The sequence below is a fragment of the Astatotilapia calliptera genome, chromosome 5 (genome assembly GCF_964374335.1).
Source record: "Astatotilapia calliptera chromosome 5, fAstCal68.1, whole genome shotgun sequence".
Lineage (NCBI taxonomy): Eukaryota > Metazoa > Chordata > Actinopteri > Cichliformes > Cichlidae > Astatotilapia > Astatotilapia calliptera.
Genome location: NC_137426.1, coordinates 13,396,502 through 13,422,109, shown reverse-complemented (window position 1 = coordinate 13,422,109; position 25,608 = coordinate 13,396,502). Strand labels below are relative to the sequence as shown.

At 39.4% G+C, this 25,608-nt stretch overlaps 2 protein-coding genes and 2 long non-coding RNA genes across 4 annotated transcripts in view; 3 read left to right on the top strand and 1 right to left on the bottom strand.

The window, feature by feature from the left end:
* The window catches only part of LOC113022178 (protein-glutamine gamma-glutamyltransferase E-like), a 28,266-nt gene extending 26,047 nt beyond the window's left edge, over window positions 1-2,219 (top strand). The window contains exons 24-27 of the mRNA XM_026167314.2: window positions 240-414; window positions 556-719; window positions 1,305-1,438; window positions 1,911-2,219. Of these exons, the coding sequence (XP_026023099.2) occupies window positions 240-414; window positions 556-719; window positions 1,305-1,438; window positions 1,911-2,058 (621 nt within the window). The 3' untranslated portion in view covers window positions 2,059-2,219. The remainder of the gene's footprint in view (window positions 1-239; window positions 415-555; window positions 720-1,304; window positions 1,439-1,910) is intronic.
* Window positions 2,220-2,294: 75 nt separating this feature from the next.
* Window positions 2,295-5,010, top strand: LOC145428872 (uncharacterized). Its single transcript, XR_013909203.1, has 3 exons — window positions 2,295-2,541; window positions 4,479-4,578; window positions 4,878-5,010. It is a non-coding gene; the product is annotated as an uncharacterized LOC145428872 (long non-coding RNA).
* A 195-nt stretch (window positions 5,011-5,205) lies between these two features.
* LOC145428869 (uncharacterized) lies at window positions 5,206-10,237 on the top strand. The gene is made up of 7 exons (XM_080301709.1): window positions 5,206-5,438; window positions 5,682-5,818; window positions 5,940-6,033; window positions 6,298-6,630; window positions 6,819-6,993; window positions 7,083-7,207; window positions 7,406-10,237. Exons 2-7 carry the CDS (start codon window positions 5,682-5,684, stop codon window positions 7,730-7,732), a joined length of 1,191 nt encoding a protein of 396 aa, XP_080157835.1. The 5' UTR covers window positions 5,206-5,438; the 3' UTR covers window positions 7,733-10,237.
* An 8,110-nt stretch (window positions 10,238-18,347) lies between these two features.
* LOC145428868 (uncharacterized) lies at window positions 18,348-19,374 on the bottom strand. Its single transcript, XR_013909202.1, has 2 exons — window positions 18,657-19,374; window positions 18,348-18,575 (listed from the first exon to the last, which is right to left on the bottom strand). It is a non-coding gene; the product is annotated as an uncharacterized LOC145428868 (long non-coding RNA).
* Window positions 19,375-25,608: the final 6,234 nt, after the last annotated feature.

Sequence of the window (25,608 nt, the reverse complement as noted above, 5' to 3'; positions counted from 1 at the left end):
TAATGGTCTCTACTGTAAATCAATTTTAACAAAAAACCACCCAAAAACCACAACTTATTCAAAAGAGATGACCATTACCGTTGTTACCTAAAAGCAAAGTGCTTATCTAAATTAAGAAAACTCAAATCTCACAAGCTGTTGTTTTAAGCATATCTTTTTAATCATATTTTAAGGAATTGTGCATAATAAACCTGGTGCACAGGGAATTGTACCTTATTCCTCTATTTGTGGTGCTGCAGGTATCCAAGCCAAAGGACGGTCAGGACGTGAGTCTGAAGCTGGTGCTGAACAGTGAGAGCAGCACTGCCATGCCTGTGTCCATCAATATCAGCGTCCAGGCCATGAGATACAATGGCTCACCGGTTGAAAACATCCAGAGTGAGGTAAAGGAAGAGACACTGCTGCCTGGGAAAGGTGAGTCAATTGAATAGGACTGAAGTGTTTTTTGTGGGGTGGGGTTTATTCTTAGATTAGAGATACCTCAAAGACAGATTGAGAGATCAGGTCATATGAGAGACTGCAACAACTATAATTCTCTCCCTCTGTCTGCTCCAGATCTGTCCATCCCTATCTTGGTCCCCTTCTTGGTGTACCATGAGCACATGGTGGACTCTGACAGCATGAAGATTTCAGCTATGGTCACAGATAAGCTGGAGCCGAAAAATGTCTACCTAGCAGTGAATGATGTCATTCTGTTGGATCCTCCAATCTCCATCACAGTGAGTAAAAAACTACCATCTCTCTCACTCTGTAATCATTCTGTAGCTTTGTTCGAAGAACAACTGACACATTAGCTCACAGCTGTTGTTATCTCCTGCTGTACTTGTTTTAATGATAAATATAATTATGTGAAATGAAATAAAGACTTGCTAAATTAGCACAAAACAAAAAGCACCATCGCTGCCAGTTGACATGTCTTGTATTTAAAAGTAATTGGTCATGGAGCTGGTACAGTTAAACTGAAACTGATTGCTACATGAGGAGTTAGGTCACATTATTACAGTTGGCAGTCTTTAATGTATACCAAATTTCATATTTGTCCTTCGGGATGGAACACGTGAGTGTGCCCAAACCTTTATCTGATATCATGCGCGATGGTCAGAGAGTGAGTGTTTTTCTATGTGCATGACTGTGTATAAAACATGCACCTCCTGTATCTGTGGTGTTGTATGATGTGGGCTGTCATATTTATAGCAGAAGTTGCATAAACTGAAAGTGATATACGTGTTGTGGTTTCTAATTTTTGGTTGGGAAAAATATTGCATATGCAAAAGTTTTTGAACTGTAAAATCTTTGTCTTTTAGACTCCCAGTCTGGCAAGCGTGAACCAAAGCACAACTGCTGAAGTGGTTTTCATGAACCCAGTCAACAAGACACTGACAGATTGCACTCTGACTATTTCTGGAAGTGGTCTCGTGGACGGAGAGCAAAATTGCATGTAAGCGTGTGTGCATAATTTAAACTTATCTGGATTCTAAATGCTTGTGTACAGTTTTACACAACAAGTGTTGTGTGCACCAGTTTTTCCTCCATGTAGCAATGGCATTATTTCCGTCTTCACACCACCTGAAATGACACAGGCTCACTAGAAGCTGATCACACCTGGGTGTGGGTCCCTAACGTCTCGGGGCTCAGCTGGGGTCTTTCCCCTTTATCTAGCCACTGACTACAGTGCTCAGCAGTCCCTGAGATTTCTGTAATGGTGTGTAAAACAGTGGAGTAAAACAGTGGATGGGCCATTGAAATCAGGACAGCAAAATTCCAGTGGAGAAACTTCTGCTCACCTCCTTGGCCCATCTTGCAGCTTTCTCCTGTCGTCACAGTTCTAGGAACACAAGCTTTTACCAATCCGGTCTCACAAATTAAACATTAACCTTAACTGTTCTGTTTTACTCTTATGTTTCCCTCAGACTTCCAGACCTGAAACCAAGCCACAGGTTTCGTGTTACGTTTTTCTTACTTCCCAAGAAGACTGGCAAGAAGACCGTCCTGGCTGACTTTGACTGCTCCTCCTTCAGAGACCTCAAGTGCACCTGTACTGTCAATGTCCAACCATAATTCCTCAGAATCACAGGGTAGAAGCTGTGTAATTTTAGTCAGTAAATAAAATTAAAAAAATTTAAAAAAAAAAGCTTGATGTAGACATTTTATTTTTACACAATTTGGTAAAGGGTCAGTAAGTGATTGCATAATTTTGCCAAATAAACTGTCAAAACCTTGTGGATGTTTGGGTCATTTTTTGTGTACTTTAGAAGTGTCAAGAAAAAAAAAAAGTGTCACAGTCTGGTGGAGGTACACAGCAAAATCCGAAGTGTTGATGTGAGTTAAAATTACTGGTGTTAAAAATTTCGAGTTGAAAAGTGTTGGTTTGAGAGTTACAGTAACACTAACGGTGCTGAAAAAGCTCTGTAGCCGGAGTTATTTCAAAGAGTCAATACTATAACACTCATTTGGAGTTGATTTCCACATCCGGGTTTTTCGCGCTCATGGGCATGAGGAGTCCGCCAGAAGTTTGCTGTCAAGATCGAGGAGGTTGTTCAGGTAAGAACTATACAACAAGACCTATGTTATTTTATCATTATTAAATATTGTAACTAACTAGCCTATAACATTATTTATCAGAAGCATGCAATATTTTCCTAATGTGGAGTGTATTCATCTGCGGTAAGAGATGGGATTCGTTAGCTTAGGTAGCTAAACTATCCTCTATAACAAGTTAATATTGCAGCGAAAATAAATGCGTGCTTAATATAATTCTCAATTCTAGTTAGTTCTAATGTCATAAGAGAAATGCTTTCCAGTGTTCAATGCTTATTAAATGAAACGAGGGAGGAGTTAGCTATCCTCTGGATATGTTAAATGTAATGTTAAAATTTGAATTTGTGGTAGCCTAGCTGGCAGCTAAGACAAATGCGTTTAGCCCACTGCTTTTAAGGGAAGCGAACATTCGCCTCAGAAATATCCTATTTAAAAGTGAACTAAACAATCACATGGAGACGTTCAAGTCAAGTTTTGGAAAGCGTCAAGATAGGCTAATTACACGTGCTACCAGCGAGTTTAGCAGTAGCCTAGCCTACAAATCTTTGAAGTGGCAGGGGGTTATGGAATTCTGTTAGATGTTAGTGACCAAGCAAGGCGCGCTGCGTTTGTGCATGGGTTGCTTGCTAACGGTTAGGATATATCATACATGTTGTAGTAGGGCTGCTCAATTAATCGAATTTTAATCACGATTACGATCTGGGCTTTCAACGATCATTAAAAATGACTGAGCCGATTATTAGCCCCTCCCTCGTGCTTTACTCTCGCGCTGCTCCGTGTGGCAAATCGAGCGCACCTCTCTGCATTTCGAACACGTGTCACAACAATTAAGAGGACCCGAGGGAAGCTCGGAAAGCTAAGCAGAAGTTATTTGGAGAGGAGAGTGACTGCCGTTGGTTGAAAAGAGAGGTAAAAAAAACTTCAGTGGTGTGGAAACATTATGGGTTCGCGGAGTCAGACGTGGATCAAGTAGACATAGTGTGTAAACTTTGCTACAGTGTTGTAGCTGCACCACAGAGCAACACTGCAACGTTCACTAAACATAGATGTTTACATTTTTCCTTTATTTTTTATATTGCAAACATTTGCACTGTTATCAGTATTTGCACACTATTTTATATTATTTTTTGACAATCTTTAAAGTCATTATTCAATACATTGTTATTGTTAAATAAATATCGTCAAATAATCGAGATCTCAATTTCAGTGAAAATAATCGTGATTATCATTTTTGCCATAATCGAGCAGCCCTATGTTGTAGTAGGCCTAATCTAAGGGAACATTTTCCCCTTTTCTACAGTTTTAGTGAAATAGGCTACCATCCAGTGTTTAAGACAAAGCGGTATAACGACTGAGGGTCGTTGACGTCGCCTCCACTGATAATCCTAGCATGTCGTGTCACAAAACAACCACCACAAAGTAGCAACTAGCCAGACGGCTGTGCATGTGTCAGAAACTCCCGATATAAATGTAAGACTTGCACTCATTAATTTACAGTATAAGGGATATTTGTTGTCATAAGTGAAAGCGTGATGAAGGCAGGTGTGCGTTCAACAGGAAATTTTATGTGGATTATCATCCTGACATGGTTTAAACAGAGATGCTTTTCCCCAAGTAGGCTACAGCGATTTACTCGCAACATAGCAGAACTAAGTATCTAGCCTGCGTGCAGACGAGAAGATCGCCGTTGTCGTCTTATAAACATGTGGATGGGTGGATAATTCATTGAATGCTATTTCTGTGTACCCAAGTTCAGCTATTTTAGTGCGCAGGGGGAAGCCAAATTATGTTCCTGGGGTTGAAGTGGTCTGTCACCCCTTCACAGATCATCACACAATGTATAGCCTAATATTTTCTTAAAGTTGTCCGGATTTGTTGCCACTTAAGCTATGGTTTAAATATATGGTAAAAAATATTCTGTGCCCCCTTCTCTCCACCAGGTGCTGTTGTAAGACATGTTGCTGAAAGTGAAATACCTCAATGTAAAGAAGTACATTAAATTGCACGCAGGATTCACTTATCTAGAATTCATCAGTGAAGGTAAGATAACCTGGCAGAACAAAATTTGTTGCACATGTATCAGTTCATCATGTTTGCATCTCATCTATTTAAAAACCGAATTAAATGTTAACACATTTTATTTTAATGTGTGACATTAAAAACAGTACAGAGCAGTAGGCCTAGGCCTATATTGTTGCTGCAGACTTGTCTAATTTAACCATTTTAAAGACAGGTAAAACAGCTGTTAATAAATATTAGCTAAATAAAAAAGTCAAAATTAGTTTTTAAAAAAGTTTTTCAGGCGTTTTAGGTGACATTATGCTTATCTTTTTGTAAAGCCAAAACCAAGTTTGGACTTCCGGATGCTGCTGACCTTGATATTTTCGATGAAACTGACACAGCTGTCGAAGAAGACATTTTTCTGGAGTTACTGGAGGCCCAACCAGACCTATGCCTGACAATACGTGAAAAGATTTCAAATGAAGGTAAATGTTATCATAACTTAAATTTTCAGAGTATAGCCCACTCAATGTAGAGCCAAGTTCTTTTGCTCTTGATGCAGATGACATTGACCTGTCTTCATGCAATATACATGACAGTGGACAGGGCTGGGTCATATATGTATAGAATGTTGTCTGAACATGAACATTGAAATTGTGTTATTAATGGCATTGTGGAGTAGCCTAAAGAAAGTTAACCAAATCATCTCTCCCAAAGATTTTTGTCCTTTAGCTCATTCCACACCATCCTCCTCGGATACATTATCTTCCCTCACGGACACTATATCACTTTCATCAAGTGACAGTGACCTCAGGGAAAAGGGCATTCCTGCAGGCCGCAGTAGATCCAGCAAAGACAGTTCTGCACCAAATGTTTGTGTGTCAGAGGCTGCAAAAGAGGTAATTGAGAACAGAAAATGTCTTTTGTATTTTTGAGTTGACACCATTTATACTGTAGATTGTTATACAAATTGAAATTCAAAACATGGTGGTTCCCAACTTGCCCTGTATGAAAAAATGTTAGTAGAAGTTAGTGCTTCTTGCTAGATATGTCTTTCACAGGTTTGTTGACATTCCTCTAAACTTTCACCTTTACTGACAAACAAGTTTTTATTGTTATTATTTTCCCTTTTATATGAGCAGATGGTTAAAAATGCCTTGACTAGGAAACCTGGTGGAGAGGAAATTCTTGAAGAATACAATGCCGAAAATTCACTGAGCCACCGCACCCGGCGGCAGCTTGTTAACATATTGGCAAGTGATATGACTGAGAGACATGGGTAAGAGTAATAGTACCTAATAAAAAAGTAAAGATGGGCCATATGGAATATTCTTGTAATGTATACTGCAGTAAAGACACATACTTCTGATTTAACATTGTCAATTGTATTTCCTCTATAGCAGAATTCCCTCCCGTAAGCAAAAGGAGAAATATGCCCTTGGAATAATTACACTCTTTCCCTCATTGAAGGATCCATTTTCTCCAAACGGCTATGTAAGTCATGCAGTGATTGTAAAACAGCACATTATTTAGTTTTCATCATGGAATAATTACATCAGCTAAATGATTTAAAAGAAAAATCTTAATTCCTCTTTCGTAATAACTATTGTCATAAAACTGTATTGAAATTGTGGATGTTGTTTAACATGTATTGCACCTGTTACATGATAATAGTCCTTGGGTTTCTTTTTGCTGAATCTGCAAAGTCTGTAAGATCGCATTTGATGTTTATTTTTCATCTATGTTTAAATGTGACAGGAGCATTTCTACGACGGAGTGAAAGGCACTGGATATATAGCGTGGCGCCTCAAAACCATGTCCAGGTCTACAACCAAACGGCCAGTGAAGGAAGTCCCAGTGCATCAAGAACAAGGGCCTAAGCGCAGAAGATTAGCAACCACATTGCCTCAGCAACTTGATGGAGATGCCTGCAAGGAGGCCATCTCATTTCTTGTTCACTCTCCTGATGAAGCAAGTGTATTTCAGAAGATGAAAATGACTTTCCAACATCGCCAGGATCTGGTGCATGATCCACAAAGAACTGCAGATGTCTTCAAAACATTTCCACGCTTTTTGGATGTCAAAGGACTAGTAAGTCAAATCACTTGATATTTTCAACTGTTAATCCTTTTTTTTTTGTTTTGCTGATGTGGATGGCAACAGTAAAAGATGTGATCATTGGTCATCCCAGTCAGGCTATATCCCATATTGGTCAAAATCACATTGCAATGTAAACAATGTTGAGCACTGTCTTTATGTCCTGTGTGTATGATGAACAGGTCAATCAAGACTTCCTGCTGCTGTTTGGTGCTGAAACAGCCACCAAGTTGCTTGAGAAGTGGGACATGTCATTCAAGCCAAAGGTTATTAAAGAAGCCAAACAGCTGACTCAGTCAACTGACCTGTGTCGTTTGATAAAAGCTGCTGAGAAACCAACAGAGAGTGATATAAATGGTAGGCGTCGCACCATGCTTGTTTGATTTTAATAATATTTATTTTTACCTGTCATTTTGAAATTGTTTTATAAATTCAACCATACACAGACTGGGACAGTGACATGGCCTCTCTGCTGCTACTCCTTCAACTTTTGCCACCCACAGCTGGACGAAAGAGGAGAACCAAAATAAGTCCAACTGATGCAGCACACAAAATGGTGCACTTTCACAAGGTAAATATGTTGTCTCACTTTTTAAAATCCTACAAAACACTTTTTCAGTTTTTGCACTTTTTAGTTTTCCTCTCCATGAAGTATGTGTCTTAGTATTTTGTAATAAGTTAGCAAGGCACATAATGTCAAACTGAATGAATGGTTCATACTCAGCAAGTATAAGCTAGGCCTATATGTCAATATCTCATTTGTTTTTAGTCATGCTGCAGCATTGATGAACACTTGCAAGCAAGAGATGGTAAACAACCATACATCCTCGCTGTTGGTCGAACCCAGAACAGCATTGACACCTTCTACATCGCAGTGGACAAACAGCTCATCCCCTGCCAAGCCACCAGCTCACTCAGTGCTTTTGATGAACTTTTCAAATCCCACTACGTGTTCAACTTATCTTACGACGAGTCACTGGTTCATCTCTACAGTTTTGTGCAGACCACCATATTCAACATTGATGCCACCTCAACAGATGAGTCACCACGTGTTCGTGAGTTGCGTGCCAAAATGTTGAATGAGAACCATGTTTAAATGTTTTATCTGTCAAACTCTGCATAGCACCAGTCAGGCTTTGATAAGTCATTTGCGACTAGGTCACAGTTTTTATCCAAGCACCAAATTTAAGTTGGCTTGTTCACAAGATGGTTGCAGCCGTCAGTTCACTACATATTCTGGTTTAAAAAAACATTTAAATAGTGTTCATGATGAAGATTGTTGTCAAAGTGGTGATGCAGAACCCTCAGAGTCATTTCAAGCTGATTTTGACAGATTACAAGATACAGACATAGCAGTTGCAGGAACAAGTGTTACTCAGAGCCTAGAGGTTGGGTGTTCTGAAAACAATGGGTCAGGTCAAAGAATTAAAAAAAATTCTGAAGCAATTTGCACTAAAATTATTGGTAAACTCAATGGTAGTGGTTTGGCAAATAGTTTTGTGTCATCACTTGTTTGTGATTTGGAAGATTTTGCTGATGGACTGCACTGTGAGTTTAAACATAAAGTACTGAACGTTGTGCCAACAGAAAATCCTGTTAGATCTCCAGTGGAAAAATGTCTTGAGACTTTTGACAATCCAGTTGAGAAGTTCGACACTGAAGCTAAAAGAAAGTCATATTTCCGTGAAAAATGGGGAATTGTGGATCCAGTGGAAAAGACTTTAGGAATACGCTATGATACAAGGTTAAATAAAAAATCAGGCACTTATGACCAGGTACCAGTAAAAGACACTTTTGTGTACATTCCAATTTTGGAAACAATCAAATTTATATGTCGCAATTCTTATATTTGCGAGCTGCTTGCTAAACCATGTGTATCAAAAGAAGACAGATATGAAGACTTTTGTGATGGCAGTTACTATAAGTCTCATCCATTGTTTTCAAAACCACAGACTTCTTTGCAAATTCAGCTTTATTATGATGACTTTGAGACTGCTAATCCACTTGGTTCCAAACGTGGTGTTCACAAAGTTGGTGCAATCTATTTTGTCCTCAGAAATCTGCCTCCAAAGTTAAATTCTGCATTGATGAACATTCATTTGGTTGCATTGTTTCATGCAGAAGATGTGAAAAAATACGGCTTTGATCCTATTTTACAGCCTCTGATTGATGACATAAAGTTTTTGGAGAGCCATGGCATTGATTTACCCTTCTCATCTGAAAAGGTCCATGGCACTATATGTCAGATAACTGGGGACAACTTGGGGATGCACTCAATTTTGGGTTTTGTTGAGTCTTTCAGTGGACGTTACTTTTGTCGTTTGTGTTTAATTGCAAAACAGGATGCACAGAGTGTGTATACTGAGGATGATCCAAAGATCATCTTACGAGGGAAAGAACTTTTTGAAATGCACTGCAGTGAGTTGCAATCTGATCCTCAAAAGCTACATGTGTTTGGCTTAAGAAAGAATTCTACACTGAACACTCTTCAATTCTTTCATGTTTGCCAGAACTTTTCCTTGGACATTATGCATGATATTCTCGAAGGGGTAGCACAATATGAGATAAAGTTACTGTTGGAATATCTGTCAGACAATTTTCTGCCGAAACCTGCTCTTTTGTCACGGATCTATGCTTTTGACTATGGCTACTTGGAGAGCAAAAATCGTCCAACAAGGGTGAACTTAGACAGTAGTGGTAATAGTATAGGTCTTAACTCCATTCAGACTCTTTGTCTGATAAGAAACATTCCTTTAATTTTTGGTGATATTGTGCCAGAAGGAAATCAGAACTGGACTATGCTATTGCTATTGTTGCAAATAATTAACATCATATTCTCTCCATCTGTTACACATGGCATGACTGTGCTTCTAAAACATTTAACAATGGAACATCATGACTTGTTCAAATTGTTGTATCCAGGTAGGAACATGATTCCCAAACACCACTTTATGTTGCACTACCCAACTTGCATCAGAAAAATTGGGCCATTATTGCATGTATGGAGCATGAGAGGTGAGGCTAAACATAGGGTATTCAAAGACACCCTTAAGAACTTTAAGAACATCACAGTGTCACTTGCCAAAAAACATCAAACATCCATAGCATACAAGTGGGAGACATGTCCTTTAAGCCATGTTGAGTATGGGCCCTTGAAATCATTTGATGTTGATAGTGAGGAAAATAGTGAAATGATCTCCCTAGGCTTGCCTGCTGTTGCAGAAGAGGCTTTCTCTGCTAATTGGGTTAACATTAATGGGACTGAGTACAGAACAGGATTGGTCATTTGTTGTGGTTCTGAACATGAGATGCCGGTGTTTTGCAGAATAAAAACAATAGTTTTGGTCAATAGTCACACCTACTTCATAGTTCAGAAGCTTGTGGTTGAAAATTTCAGTGAACATTGCCATGCTTATAAAGTGTTTGAAACGGATGAAAAAGATGTTGTTAAAGCAGACTGTATTGAAATATACAAGCCCTTTGATTTGCAAAGTGCTTATGGTGATGATGATGGTCTGTACATTGTGCCATTATTTTTGTTGTGAACGTATGCTGTATGGTGCTTGGAATTTAATATTTATTAAAATTCTTATGTGACCAATTTTATGTTTTCTCCTTTTATCCTGTAAAGGGACTTAACAAGGACTTTCACTGAATGTAACACAGTAGTCATACAGTAATTGCACTTTAATGCATTTTTGTATTCAGACAATTAATACAGACTAGTATTTAAAAGCTCATATATGTCACTTTAAAGTGCCAAAATAACACTGTAAAAGTTACAGAATAACACTCTAAGTGAAAACAGTCAACACAATCCAGTGTGAAAATAAACACTTAAAAGTGTCATAAATAACACCATAGTTGTTGTGTAGTAACACCCTCAGTGAAAAGAGTTAACCCAAGCCAGTGTAAAAGTGAACACTTATCAGTGTCCTAAAACAACACTATAAATGTTAGGTAGTTACACTCTGAGTGAAGACACTTCACACCATACAGAGTGAAATTTTAACACTATGGGTGTTATATTTTTAACACTACAATGGAGTTAAAATAATAACACTTTGCAAAGTGTTACTTTAACTCTAAACCAGTGAGAATTATATAAACACTGGAAAAGTGTTAACTTTAACACTATAGGAGTTGAATTAACACTGGAGATTTTGCTGTGTAGACTGTAGGAATTTGTAAAGAGGACCCAAAATGCAGACACAAAAGGAACGTGGAACCAAAACTTGGGTATTAACAAAAAGCGAGCCGTTTAATGAGGCTGGTAAGAAATGTACAAACAAAGAGCAAGGCTAACTGAAGCAAAACTAACATTAACCTAAACTGGGAGAACTAAACAAACAAGAACAACCTGGACATGAAACATGACGTGAACAACAGACGACCTGACAAAGGACGAACAGAAACACACAGACTAAATACACACAAGGGTGATTAGGGGAAGTGGAAACACATGGGGAAACAGCTGACACTAACGAGAAAAAGGAAGCAAAGCTGACTACACTGACGTAGGACATGGACCTTCAAAATAAAAGAGGCAACGTGAGACGCAGACATGACAATACAAACTTGACAGGGGTAGAAGACACAAGAGGAATCTAATAAACAAATGAACTTAGATAACCTAATGAACTTAAACATAAACCATGAACATCAAAAATAAACTAAAACTCAAAACGCTGGGTCAAACGACCCAGATTCGTAACAAGAAGTCGATCACACCAACACAACTCATTCTTTCTTTGCTGTTTGTTTGTAATCATTCATGCTCAGTATCATTCAGTTTACAGTCTCCTTGTGCTAATAATGTTTCTTATTATTATAAAGGACGACCGTGGCTCAGGGGGTTGGGAAGCGTATCTGTAAGTGGAAGGTCACCGGTTCAATCCCCGGGCTCTCTGTCCTGGTCGTTGTGTCCTTGGGCAAGACACTTTACCCTACTGGCGTTGGCCAGAGGGGCCGATGGCGCAATATAGCAGCCTCACTTCTGTCAGTCTGCCCCAGGACAGCTGTGGCTACAACTGTAGCTTTCCTCCACCAATGTGAGAGAGAATGAATAATGGCATTGTAAAGTGCTTTGGGTGCCTTAAAAAGCGCTATATAAATCCAATCCATTATTATTATTTGTTGTTTGGGACACAAGAGAACAGGTGTGTCATAAAAAGAATTATGATACAGAATAACGTGTCTGTTTGCGTCACTCTACATTTACTTTTGTTCAGTCATAAGTAAAGAACATTTTATTTATTATCATTTGGTTATTGTTACCACCATTACTTTACTTAAATTGTTTGCATAGTTACACCATTGTTAGTCACATATCTGCACCACGAACTTGTACAGAAAGTACAGCACTGATGTTTTATATAAATGTCACATTTTGTATTATATGTCATCACTACTACCACATACACTGAAATAAAAGCTGACACCACTGCACATTGTAAGCTGTTACTGGGACATCAGATACAAATTCTGCACTGGTGTTGTCATCATCCCTCAGTGGCCTAAAGGAGACATTAGACCGCAGTGTTACTCAGACCATACAGTGTGTTTCAGAGTCAGATTTGTGAAGAAAAACAACTGACAATATATTTGTTCAGGAAATGCAAAGATTTGCTTTTAAAAGAATGTACAGCTGGAATATGAAAAGTCAAAATGGACAAAGTTTTAATACAAAAAAAGTTAAAAAACATACAGAAGGAATAACCTTACAATGCCACTATTTACTGGGAAAAATCCAAAGTATGTTCTTTATCTAATTATTTTAAGAAATTCTGACATTTCATAATGTCTAAAGTAGTGGTTGGCTAATTGTCTGACCTTCCACCAGATAACAATTAGCAGGGCTTTAATTAAAAAAAAAAAAACAATTTAAAAGCCCATTATAAAATGGAGTGGGTGGAAACAAGTGTGAGGTGTGTTTTGTGACAGAAGGATATCATCAATAGGGAAAATGAAAATTGCTATGATGTATGGTTTCAAGACAGTGGCCCAAACAAAAAGACAGGAGGCCGAGGTGGAGGTGGCAGAGCTGAAAATGTTAAGGTTTTCACTGGGAGTGACCAGAATGACGTTTCTGTGTCTGTGGGGTCATCTTGTCTAATTTCAAAGGATAAAATTGTGATTTAATTTGATAGTTTAAAACTAATAAATAAATAAAAAACATATGTGCAGAAACAATCATTTTTACTTGATGCAGTCAAAATTGATTGTGTCTCCATTTGTGAATTGATTTGAAATAAACCTTGTTTTTTTCCAGCATTATAACTTCAGTTCGCGGCGGTTTTCACCTTCTGTTCTCTCCGCGTCTCAGGCCTGCCTCTGTGCCGACACGTGAGATGCACCTCATTGTGGAGGATGTCATAAAAATGGGTGGAGCTCACAGTCAAAGGTTAGAGCTTTATTCACAATGTGCTTATAAAAACTACCAGAAAAAGCTGCTGGCGTCTCTGCTTGCCCATTTCCATCTTTGGTTATCGGAGACTGACATGCCTGTAAAACAGAGATAGCTGCAGCAAAAAAACAATTAGAGCTCTCGACTGTGTACTCAACTCCCCCTGGCTTCTGCTCCACGGCTGCTGAGTGAGCCCTCATCTGGGACTCTCCTCAGCTCTTTCTGGGACAGTGGCGCGGCTGCCCCTATGTTGGTCTTCCTTGGTCTCTTGTGTTCTGGGGGCCTCTGGATGTCTGGAGTTTTGATCTCCTCCATACCTGCTTCATGCCCTGGAGGACGGGGCACAATAATGTTTAATATTTAGTATTTACTGTCATATTCCCATATATCATTGTGATGTTGCTTATTCTATTACTCTTGTTCTCTTCTGCTTGTTTTCTTTTTTCTTTCTCAACAGGTGATCCAGGTGATTGATATATGCTTTTTTTTTTTTTGCTGCCCATTCTGTTGGTTTTTGTTTTTTGCCCTTCTCCCCCATCCCTCTTCTCAGCTGTTTCTCTTTCCCTCTTTCTTTCTCCCCTTCTTTCCCCCAGTCAAGTCTGTCCCGTATTCCATCCATCCATCCATCCGCTTCCACTTATCCTTTTCTGGGTCGCGGGGGGCGCTGGAGCCTATCCCAGCTGTCATAGGGCGAAAGGCGGGGTACACCCTGGACAGGTCGCCAGTCTGTCGCAGGGCTAACATATAGGGACAGACAACCATTCACACTCACATTCACTCGCACATTCACACCTAGTGACAATTTGGATTAATCAATTAACCTATCCCCACAAGCTGCATGTCTTTGGACGGTGGGAGGAAGCCAGAGTACCCGGAGAGAACCCACGCAAACACGGGGAGAACATGCAAACTCCACACAGAAAGACCCTGGCCTGATGGTGGAATTGAACTCAGGACCTTCTTGCTGTGCGGCAACAGTGCTAACCACCGTGCCACCGTGCTGCCCAATAAACGAATAAACAATAAAAGGTGAATCAAATGGACCATTATGGCAAGGCTGGGATGGTCAATTTGGTAAAGTAAATCCGTTGGGCATATTTCTTTGCCTTTAGACAACAATTCTGATGGCAAAAGAGCCAAACGGGACAGGCAAAAAAAAAAAAAAAAAAAAAAAAAAAGAGCTCTCGACTGTGGCCACAAGATGGCAGAAATGTAAAAAAATAAAAAATAAAAAAAGATACTCCCATTATTGGTGAAGTCTTTCCTGTCTTTTTTGAAGATTTTTTTTTTTTATTTCCTTTAAAGTAGATTGAAAGCACAAAATGAACAGAAATTAAGACAGAAATGAAGCTGAAATTAAACATGAAAACAAATAAAGGTATGTTTTACCCATAGATTTTGACATCATAATTAAGTGGCCAAAAAAATTTCGTCATTTAGCTAAAAACACAAAATAAAATTTGATTCAATTTTATTCATAAAATGACAAATCGCAGCAACAGTTTCCTCAAGGCACATGATATTCTAAGGTAAAGACCCTACAAAGATAGATATAAACCAGATAAAACCTCAACAGTCTCCCTTCTAATAAAAAGAAATCTCTGGCACAACCAGGCTCAGGGAGGGGCAGCCATCTGCCATGACGGTTTGGGAGTGAGGGAAGAAAGACAGGACAAGAACAGGATACACTGTCCAAGAGGGTCAGAGCTTAACAATAACTAATGACCAAGCTTTACAAGGTTTTAATACAAGTGTATTGATGTTCCGCAGATAATAAGGCAGCAGTAATGGTGTTTTTTTTTAATCAGAGGTTTGAGTTTTGAAATTGAACAGGTATACACACACATACACTGTGAATTTTATATTGGCTTCACTTTTTACAAGCAGGCCTTTATTTCAAACAGACCAACAGAGATTATTGTCAATTTTGTTCTATTTCATTTTTTAGAAAAATTATATGAATACCAAAGTGCCAAAAAGTGCAATTGAAGCTGGCTGATAAAAGGGAGTCAGTCAGGGAGTCAAACTCCAACTTTACACAAAACACATGCCCTGTGAGAGAAGGATGGACAGGTAAATGGTGCGTGCAAGGGGGTGATGAAGACATTTAGATGATGAAGAAATTTACGTCAGCTGTCAAATGCAACAGTGACTTCAACACACCTCAGAACGTGTCCCAACTCGATGACTTGGCTGATATCAGTAAATCTGCCCTGGGTAGATGTAGACTAGGAGGTCAAGAAATAAAAAGAACTAAACAGCACTAACTTTGTAACAGTTAGAGACAGTATTTTTATGCTTCTTTATCTAATACAGATGTTTTAAAAGGTCTTTTATAATATATATGTTGTCTTTTATAAAATCTCCAGATGTTTGTGCATATTGGTACATTTAAGATGAGTGTCAACTTATTCAGGTTGTAACTCGATGTAACAGAACCACAGCAGACTTGACCACATGGCAATGCTTTTCACACACACTTTATTTTTACGGTTGCTGTTTTACAATTGGCTACACCTTTGCAGCTCGCAGCCAAACACATTACCAACAACAACAATTACAGCAGAACCAAGTTCAGACTTTAAGCAGGGCATGATTGCAGATGCCGCTCAGGTGTGTCCGTCTGCAGTGCCAACCACAGACCACGGCCCGCCACATACCCCCATCACCCGACTGTGGCCAGCCCCTGGCCTAGTGACAGGTTTCTGTTTAGGTGACCACCCACGTATACAGCGGCGCTAGTGATGAGGTGGGTCCAGGTTCCGCATGTGAAGCAGCGGTTCCGGAGCTGGTCTGTGGGCCACCAGTGTGGCAATTGGCAGGAGTGCAGCAATTATGGCCGTGAGCCGGGGCTCATAGGCAGCTCAACGGGTGGCAGGTGTACTGGGAATCCATCCCACCTGCCAAACCATCCTACCTGTTGCTTCTATGCATGCGCACAACACGAAATAAAGTGCAAAACCGTCCTACCTTTGTGAATGTGACCTACAAGCATATTTTAACAGCTAAAATTCAGTGGCAAATCATCCTACCTATGTTAATAAGAGCTAGAAACACACTCTTACGGGTAAAATTAAGTGCCAAACCATGCTACCTACAGCACACGGCCAGTCCCTCCAGCACCCCGACCTCCAGCTCAGGCGGAAAACGTCCTACTTTGTCAAAACATCCTACCGTAGCGTAAATTTATAGTCATGTCTACCAATCCGTGCTGTCTTATCAGAATATACTACCTTACGTGGTTTATGCCTCCATTGTACATATCTATAGGTAGGTATTTATTTAGGCAGGAGGACTAACATTAATTGACAAGGTTTACACTGTACGCCAGTTTACAGAAGTTTAGAAGTACTAAATCAAGACTTCAAATATGACTTCAACTGAGACTCCAAATTGGAGTATTTTTGCACTGGTGAGAATAGATTTCTTAATATACATCAGAGTTAAAGAGAATATAGTTTGTGATTGCTTGCAACATTATAATATTGCGGTTAATGGGTGTAAGAATACAAAATAGAAAATGGGCCTGGAATGGGAACAAAGAACTGGGGTGCAGGGCAGGAGGACAATCAACCCCCACCCTCAGGGCAGGAAGCAAGAGTTACTGAGGGTGAGGGGCAGACAAAGGGCAAACGGACACTACCTTAAAAGGAGATGGGAGTCAGGGTGTCAGCACCCTTGGCCACTGTACTAGTGTATTTCCATTGCGGGGGTGTTTACTGTAGGGGGTTGGGGGGGACCAGAGGTTATACTGTAACTGTTGTGTGGAGTTCTTTAGAACAGCCTTTAGCATAGGACTGCATAGGAATGCAGTGTGCTGATCTCCAAATGCATCTGTAAGAATAATGGGTAATAAAAGGATTGTGTAAAATATGGAAACATCTCAGCGTGATCTCTACCAGGACCAAAAGAATCACAGAGACCGGCGTTGTCTCAACAGCACAAAAACCAAAATGCATACTAGCTTGAAAAGTTAACAAATTGACAACAGCTTAAGGAAAACTGTAATAAAGAAGTAAAACATATAATACTAACTGTTTTTCACATGCACGAGATTGGAGTAGGATCAAATAATAGGTGTGTGCTATTAACACCGAAAACATGGCCGTTTTGAGTTGTGCGCATGCGCAGTAACAACAAGTGGGACAGCTTGATAGGTAGGGTGTTTTGTCAGGTGGTTGCTCCACCGCCCTCCTCCAGGTAGCGAGCACCTGACAAAACACCCTACCTATCAAGCTGTCCCACCAACCATCAAACCATCCTACCCGTTGTTTCTGCGCATGCGCACAACACAAAATTAAGTGGCGAACCGTCCTGTATTTGTGAATATTAGCTAGAGAAATACTCTGATATGTAAAATTTATTGCCAAACCATGCTACCTTTGTGAATGTGACCTACAAGCATACTTTAACGGGGGGAAATGACCCGTGTGGCACTTAATTTTACTCGTCAGAGTATTTTTCTAGCTAATATTCACAATGGTAGGACGGTTCGCAACTTAGTTTCGTGTTGTGTCTGGACCTCCTCCACTCCCACGCCTTCGGGGTGGCGGAGGTGTCAGCCAGGACCAGATCAGCAGCTCAGGTGCGTCCGCCTCCTCTGCACCGGCACCGCAGACCATACCCCGCCACACTCAACTACCCATGAAAGTGTCATGCTGTTCCCAGGCCTGTGTTGTTGGACTGCTTGTGCAATTTATATGAAATGTGCTGGCATGTACACAAGGATGTAGCTTTTTCAGCAAGGCAGCTTAAATAAGGTAAAAGAGTTACAGAGTCAGTGATCTACATGCAAAAAATAATGTATCATTTAGTTAAACACGACAGTTTGGTGCACCTCCCTAAGAGTTTTACCCTCAAGTTACATGCTTAAGGTTCAGACAGCACGACATCAGCCTGATTATAGCCCAAATTCAACAACGTATGGTGTCACTTTGGATTTTGATCTCCAAAAAAAAATCATACACAATAGTTCATTTTCACCTTATATGCTGTGTCATAATGAAAGGATTTTTGTCTTTTTGAGTCTTTCATGATGGTCATGCCCATTTGGTTCTCCCGGAGGTTTCTTCCTGTTAAAAGGGAGTTTTTCCTTCCCACTGTTGCCACAGTGCTTGCACATAGGGGGTCATATGATTGTTGGGTTTTTCTCTGTATTTATTATTGTAGGATCTACTGTACAATATAAAGCGCCTTGAGGCGACTATATAAATAAATTGAATTGAATTTCATGAGATTAACTGTTATGATCACAGAGGATTCAGTTGGCAATTAGGTGAAACGCTTGAGGACTCACACGCAGGACTCAGAGGCACTGTTGGTATTTATTACAGTTCCACCAGGTGTATATACAAATAGTGCAGGGGTAGTGCTATATACAAAGCAGTGACAGGGAAAAGGCTCCGGGAAATTCCAGGTAGGGAAAAGACACTTGCTCCTCTTCTGACTCTCTCCTATCGTGACCAGTCTCTCTCCAAACACTCACAAAAAAACAGGAATCCACTCAGGGAATGCAGGGTCGGGTCCAGGGGATCTATGTACAGAAGGAAACACACGTTAGGGGTTTTGCGCAGGGAAACGAAAGAGAACTTGCTCAGAGCTGGGCTGCACTGACGCGAGTCACACACAACGATCCAGCGATGAGTAGAAGCCACTCCCTGGCTTAAAGGCTGGCTGCACTGATGAGGCCCAGGTGTTTCCTCTTCAGAGGGGCGTGGGCCGAGGGCGTGAACCCGCCATGAGTTCCACCCTGGCGAGAGAGCGAGAGAGAGAGCAAGAGAGAGAGAGAACACTACTAGTCAGCGGCCTGCTGATCCCCTGACCGTGACAGAAACTCTAAAACTTATGCCATTCACACTGCCTCTGTTGTTGTTGTCCATTTATTTCCTTTCCTGTAATTGCTAGCTTGCCCTTCCTCCTGATGTACTTTGTGAAACAAAGTTTGATAAAGAAGCTGCATATAGTCTGTCTTATCTCTCAGTCATGAAATGGCATGTTTTTATGACTTTACAATTGCCCAATCTGACAGAGTTACGCTCAAAACAAAACAAAAAAAATGTAATTTGAATGTGACTTTTGCATTTCTTTGCAGTAAGAAAGGAATGTTCTTAACTTAAGATTTCCAAAATATACTTATGAATAATAATAATAAAACTCCCCAAGTATAAAGCACAAGTCAGGTTTGATTTTTACTAAACAACAAATGAAATGTATTGAAATTACACTTTCAAAGGGACTTGTTATGCTAATTTCAAATTCATTTTTTGAATTCTTGTGCTCTGCTAGCATAGCTGAACAGTTTAAAATAATCCTTATTTATCATATTGTGGACCTTGGTGCAATTCCCTAGTTTGTCCTCGGTTTAAAACAGCCAATTTAGTTAATTTCTAATGCTTAATTAAACTTTCTTCTGACAGTGACAGTGAGTATGCTGGCATTATAAGTCTCCTTAAAAAATTAAAGTTGTAAAACTACATAAAAAGTTCATGGACATGAAAGTCAAAATAATCTGTACTTGGAAATTTTACGTTGACCATGTAAAACCAGTGAAAAATTGGAGGTTTACGAACAAAAGAAAAATGGAAGTGCCAAACAGATATCACTGGAATCATTTGTGAAGAAGAGGAACGAAGCTTCCCTTGGGTGTGTTGGAGAATGTTGAGAAACAGGTGGGTGGAGTATCTCAAAACCTGATCTTATCTTTCCACGTTGCATTAAACATGAACATGCCTTATTCATGTCAGTGTTGGGCAATGTGGTTTCTTTCTATGTGTGATATAAAAGAAAAATGTTCTCAGGCTGGAACTGGACAACAAACAGTTTCAGATTAATTTTGAAACACAATGTGTGCCCATAGAAAAATAATTAAGAATTATGAGTCCTTACATGGATTATTTTGTGTGAGAAAAACACAATGTAAGCTGCGTACAAAAACATGTCATAGATCTCATTTAATCAGTACAGATAAGAAGCACAGTATGACAGCCTGATTCAAATACATATACAGAGTCTGCCTCAGAAATGGTTGTGTTAGTATTTCAGATAAGTGCATTAAAATTTGACACAGATACAATGAGAAGGTCAACATCAAGAAAACCGAAGGAAACACTTTCATTTCATGTCAAAAACAAAGAACAGTTCAGGTAGAACATTTAAAGACTATGTAAGCTGTCTCACTGTCTCCTGTGTAGTGGCCAGTGTTGGGCAAGTTACTTTGAAAAAGTAATTAATTATAGTTACTAGTTACTTCTTCAAAGAAGTAACTGAGTTAGTAATTGAGTTACAAGACTCTAAAAGTAATTAATTACTTGAAAAGTAACTATTGCGTTACTTAAAAAACTTTTTTTTTAACCCTCTGGGGTCCAGGGTATAATAGGCCATTTTTCACTACTTTTGATTTTCCCTCCACATTTCACTGTTAAAAACTATTTACTTTGCTTTGTTTGGTATCATCCTTTTCAGCACAATCTCACGTGTCTGAATTTATAGTTATGTTTTCATTTTGACATACTGTATTAACACAATTGATCTAAAATTAGACAAAAAGCATAAAATTTGAGTAGAAAAAGTTATATTTTATGCTGTAACAACCACAAACATGTTTAATGAATTATATTTCATAACTTTAAATGCAAATATAAATTGCCAATTTTAAAATCATATGCACAGGTTTTGCAAACAAAGTTATTTGCAGCCATTTACCTTTTACCCTTTTTAAAATAATCATTTCAAACTATTTACAGAACAATCAGCTGTTCTGCATTCAATAAGATGCCACAAAAATTATTTGTGCCACTCCAAAAAATAATTTCTGTCCACTATAAAGGAGAACATCACAGCCTGACACCTGCAGACAGCAGTCGCCTCATTGTTTTGACACACAACACAAAACTATCCACAACACTACACACTAACTACACAAGACAACACATTAACTACACACTCCAAACATGCTAAACCTCACAAATCTCTCACATCTCAAAACTCGCTCTCTCTCTCTTTCTGCTCTCTCTCACTCTCTCTCTTGCCGTCACTCCTAAAACTTCCCCCTCTTCCTAAACAACCAAATGTCATGTTGCCATATTATTTTTTGATTGGTCAACATGGTGCATTTTTCCACCAACACGAAAGGGCTGGGGAGGGGGGTTTGGTCATAAGCAGAGAGTGCTTGCTAGCGCTGTCCTTAGACAGTAAACGTGATGAAACTATTGAGGAAAACACGGGTATATATTGTTTATCATGACTCTGGTTTTACGTGGCCTATCAACACAATTTAAAAACTGGTATATATCACCTTGTTGCTTTGTCATCTTGAAGTGATTGGCTTACCACGACTACTTTATTGTTCCTCAGCCAAACAGCAGCACTCAAGCCATTGTTTTGCCCCCTTAGCTCTGGGTGTTGTGCTAGAAAGTGATTGTCTGGCAGAAAGTGATTTCCATCCGCGGGAGCGCGCACAGCTTAAAGTTGTAGCGCCCAGATTACTTACGTAGTCAGTTACTTCCGTGCAACTGATATAAGGTGCGTAAACTGAACACAGCTTCAACCGTCTGTTTCTTGAAAAATAGTAACACGACCGCATTTTCTTGGTAACGGCATTGTAACGATACCGTTGTAACGATAGGAATAATAATTAGTTAGATTACTCGTTACTAGAGATGGACCGATCCGATATTACGTATCGGTATCGGTCCGATACTGACCTAAATTACTGGATCGGATATCGGAGAAAAATAAAAAATGTAATCCGATCCATTAAATATCACGAAAGCACCTCACAAAACTTGCAACACGCCGTAACTCACCTCAGGTTAGCACGTCGGAGCAGTATGCATCACGTGATAGAGCGGCTGTGGCATGCGGGACCTGTCAGTGGTCTGGATAGCATTTGGAGCTAGCAACCTGGCATTTCATCTCCGACAAAGTTATCCCGAGAGAAGTAAAGCAAGTGTGTAAGTCCATCTCTGAATGTTTGTAAAGCATTCCCACGTTAAGCTTAACGAGCGACTGCCTCTCGCTCTCCGGCTGCTACTTCAATCGTGAAACTGCTTAAACGATCAGCTGATCGGCTTTTCTGTAGCGAGTCTCTCTTGTTTGTTTTTGGCCCACTTTGCACCAGAAAGAGGAAACCAGCGGCTGAACAACAGCAGCACGTTTAAGCTTGATAAGCTGTTGTTAGAATTTATTTAATATTTCTTTCTACACCAGGATCTTTTTCTACACGCTGGTAACTGTGCAGGGGCGGATCTAGCAAAGTTTAGCCAGGGGGGCCGATGGGGCATTAACTGGGAAAAGGGGGCACAAAGACATACTTTTCTTTCTTATTCTCATTTAAAATGTCTAGCTTTTAATAAATAATTATCTGACACCCAAAGTTTTAATTTGATGTAAAACGAATAGAAGTCAATTACTGTATATAGTGACTATTAAGTCTAATATATATACCCTAGTAAGCTATAGTACTTTTTCCTTTGGGAAGGTACCATCTGTGCAGTCTGCAATTTTGTTGAAGAAAGATGTTGAATCTATTTAATATTTCTTGAAAAATAATTGATTTCTGTGCATTTTTTTTCACACTGCATCAAATTAAGGTTGATTACGTCGATTAAGCATCATGAGGTGGAGTGTGAGGGGTGGTTCCCTATTTTTTATTTATTTATTTTTGTTGTTGCTGGGAGTTGGAACCCTATTAGTTAGGTTGCTTAATATTTACGCTAAGTACTCTTTAAAATACCAGAATAGGGAGAATGGTGTAGGTCTAAGTTTATTAGATTGATCAGTATTGCTGAACTATGAAATATTTTTTTTGTATACAGGTATAACAGAATAGCTTTAGTGTAGTTGTTGTTTTAAACTTGAGTATGAACTTGCAGACTTGCAAAATGCAGCAAGATATTTTAAAAAACAGTTTTGTTGATTAAAAAACACTATATCGGATTCATATCGGTATCGGCAGATATCCAAATTTATGATATCGGTATCGGTATCGGACATAAAAAAGTGGTATCGTGCCATCTCTACTCGTTACTGAAAAAAAGTAACGCCGTTTCTTGTAACGCTGTAATTCCCATCACTGGTAGTGGCAGATCTAACCTGACATGTAAGATGTGGAAAAGCATAGATTGCAAAACCTGTATAATGAATAAAATGTTATTGGCATTTATTTCTTTTGTTTTTCTGTGTGAGTCCTAAATCATTGCCACAATAATGGGGACTAAAACTTGGAACAGGATGTGAATAAAAACATCAACATGGTCTAGAGCAGATCAGAGATGGGCGTAACGCGTTACTGTAATCTGATTACTTTTTTCAAGTAACGAGTAAAGTAAGGGATTACTATTGCAAAATCGGTAATTAGATTACCGTTACTTTCCCGTAGGAACGCTGCGTTACTGCGTTACTAAAACCGTGATTATTTTTGCGAGAATGTCTCATGACAGTGACGTAAGCAAGTGCGAGGTTGGTGACAGCAGCTGTGTGCAGATCAACAATGGATAATATATCGAGTGCAGGAGAGAGTATGAGCGTGCAGCGTTTAAAGTGTGGAAGTACTGACCTTACTTTGAGTTTGATTCCATAAAAAGTGACAAAAACATTAGCGTCCATCGTGCGTGGGAAGAAAACTTCTTTTTACAGCGAAAAAAACCCCTAAACTTCCGAGCAAGCACCGAGTAGCTACGACGTGATGGGAAACTCACAGAGACACTCGCGCGGATTCTTCAACTGACCGCAGCACACCTACACCAGGGTAACCCTCCGCCTACCCTGCTCCTGCTTTACAGGTGAAAATAGAGCAAAAGGACCGCTGAGTCTTTGACTTTATTTATTTTCTGCTGTGTTTTACTTGCATCTGTTTGAAAGAGTGAGTGAAAACACAAAAAATATTTTATTTTATGTGCTGGAATGTGTAGAAAATAGGTTTAAATGTTAAACTAATTTATTCAAGTCAGAGAATGTTGCATATAATTAAATGTTTTGCTTGATGCATAAAGTTAAAAGATTAAAACTGATAAAACAAGTTAAAAAAAGAGACTTTTCCATTTGATTACATTTTGTATGATGGATTATGTAGAAAAAGTAGAATTGGGCTGAAAGATCTATCACTTTATCACCTCTTCAGGTTGTAAATCGTGTTTTTAAAAAGTAACTAAGTAACTAAGTAACTAAGTAATTAATTACTTTTGAAAATAAGTAATCAGTAAAGTAACGGGATTACTTTTTGGGGGGAGTAATCAGTAATTAGTTACTGATTACTTTTTTCAAGTAACTTGACCAACACTGGAGCAGATACACCAATTCTTACTGGAATTGAAGCATATTTATGCTCCCTTAGTCACAAGACTTTGCCACAGTGGATAGCTTTGCATTTGATTGTATTTTACACTGGATGCTCTTCCAGAACTCGAGGGATAAAGCCAGAGATCTTTTCAGTTATTAGTGAATGTGAAAACTACGCTTCAGTGAAACATAAATGTACTTTTCCATCTCTTATTCCCAGGAAAATAAGTATGGTTCACAGTCCAGAATGGATTCTTACTGAATGCCAAATGAAAATCAGTACAGTGAGCTCTTTCAGGGTTGGACTAACTCTCTAAGCAGTGGAAAGTGAACCCACCCCAACTTTCAATCCATACGCAGTTTCAGCACAGACACCTTTTTGATGATTCAAGAGACAAAACATAAACCAAAGAAATTACTAAATAGTCTGACATCATACAATATTAAGCAATTTTATTGCATAATCAGTGTTACATGTTTCAGTTACGTCTTTCTCATGCACAACTACATTCAACCATGAAAGTAAACTGCATGCCAAGACCTGACCTGAAAAGCATTCCCAGGGTGTTCAAGGTTTTCATTTATTTAGTTCGTCATCGGCTTAAGTTTCATGGAGGAGGTGTGCGCACAAAATAGTATAATTACTGTAGAACAGCCATTAGGCTCGGTCACTCAGGCACGGCTGGCTGCCGGCGGAGCTCACGGGCGCGTCACTGCAACTCCCCCTGGCTTCTGCTCATCTGGGACTCTCCTCAGCTCTTTCTGGGACAGTGGCGCGGCTGCCCCTCTGTTGGTCTTCCATGGTCTCTTGTGTTCTGGGGGCCTCTGGATGTCTGGAGTTTTGATCTCCTCCATACCTGCTTCATGCCCTGGAGGACGGGGCTGTGGCCCCCCCACACCCTCTAGCAGATCATTACATGAAGGAACCTTTTAAAAAACAAAAAACAAACGCGTCCATGCTCACAGGTGTACACACGGGTGATCACACCCACAAACTACACCCTTTTTGGCTCCTACCTCAAAGCACACTGTGTCCTGTTGATGTTATGTGCTGCACAATAATGTTTAACATTTAGTATTTACTGTCATATTCCCATTTATCATCGTGATGTTGTTTATTCTATTACTCTTGTTCTCTTCTGCTTGTTTTCTTTTTTCTTTCTCAGCAGGTGATCCAGGTGATTGATATATGCATTTTTTTTCTTTTTTTCTTTTTTTTTTTCTATTTCTGCTCATTCTGTTGGTTTTTGGTTTTTGCCCTTCTCCCCCGTCCCTCTTCTCAGCTGTTT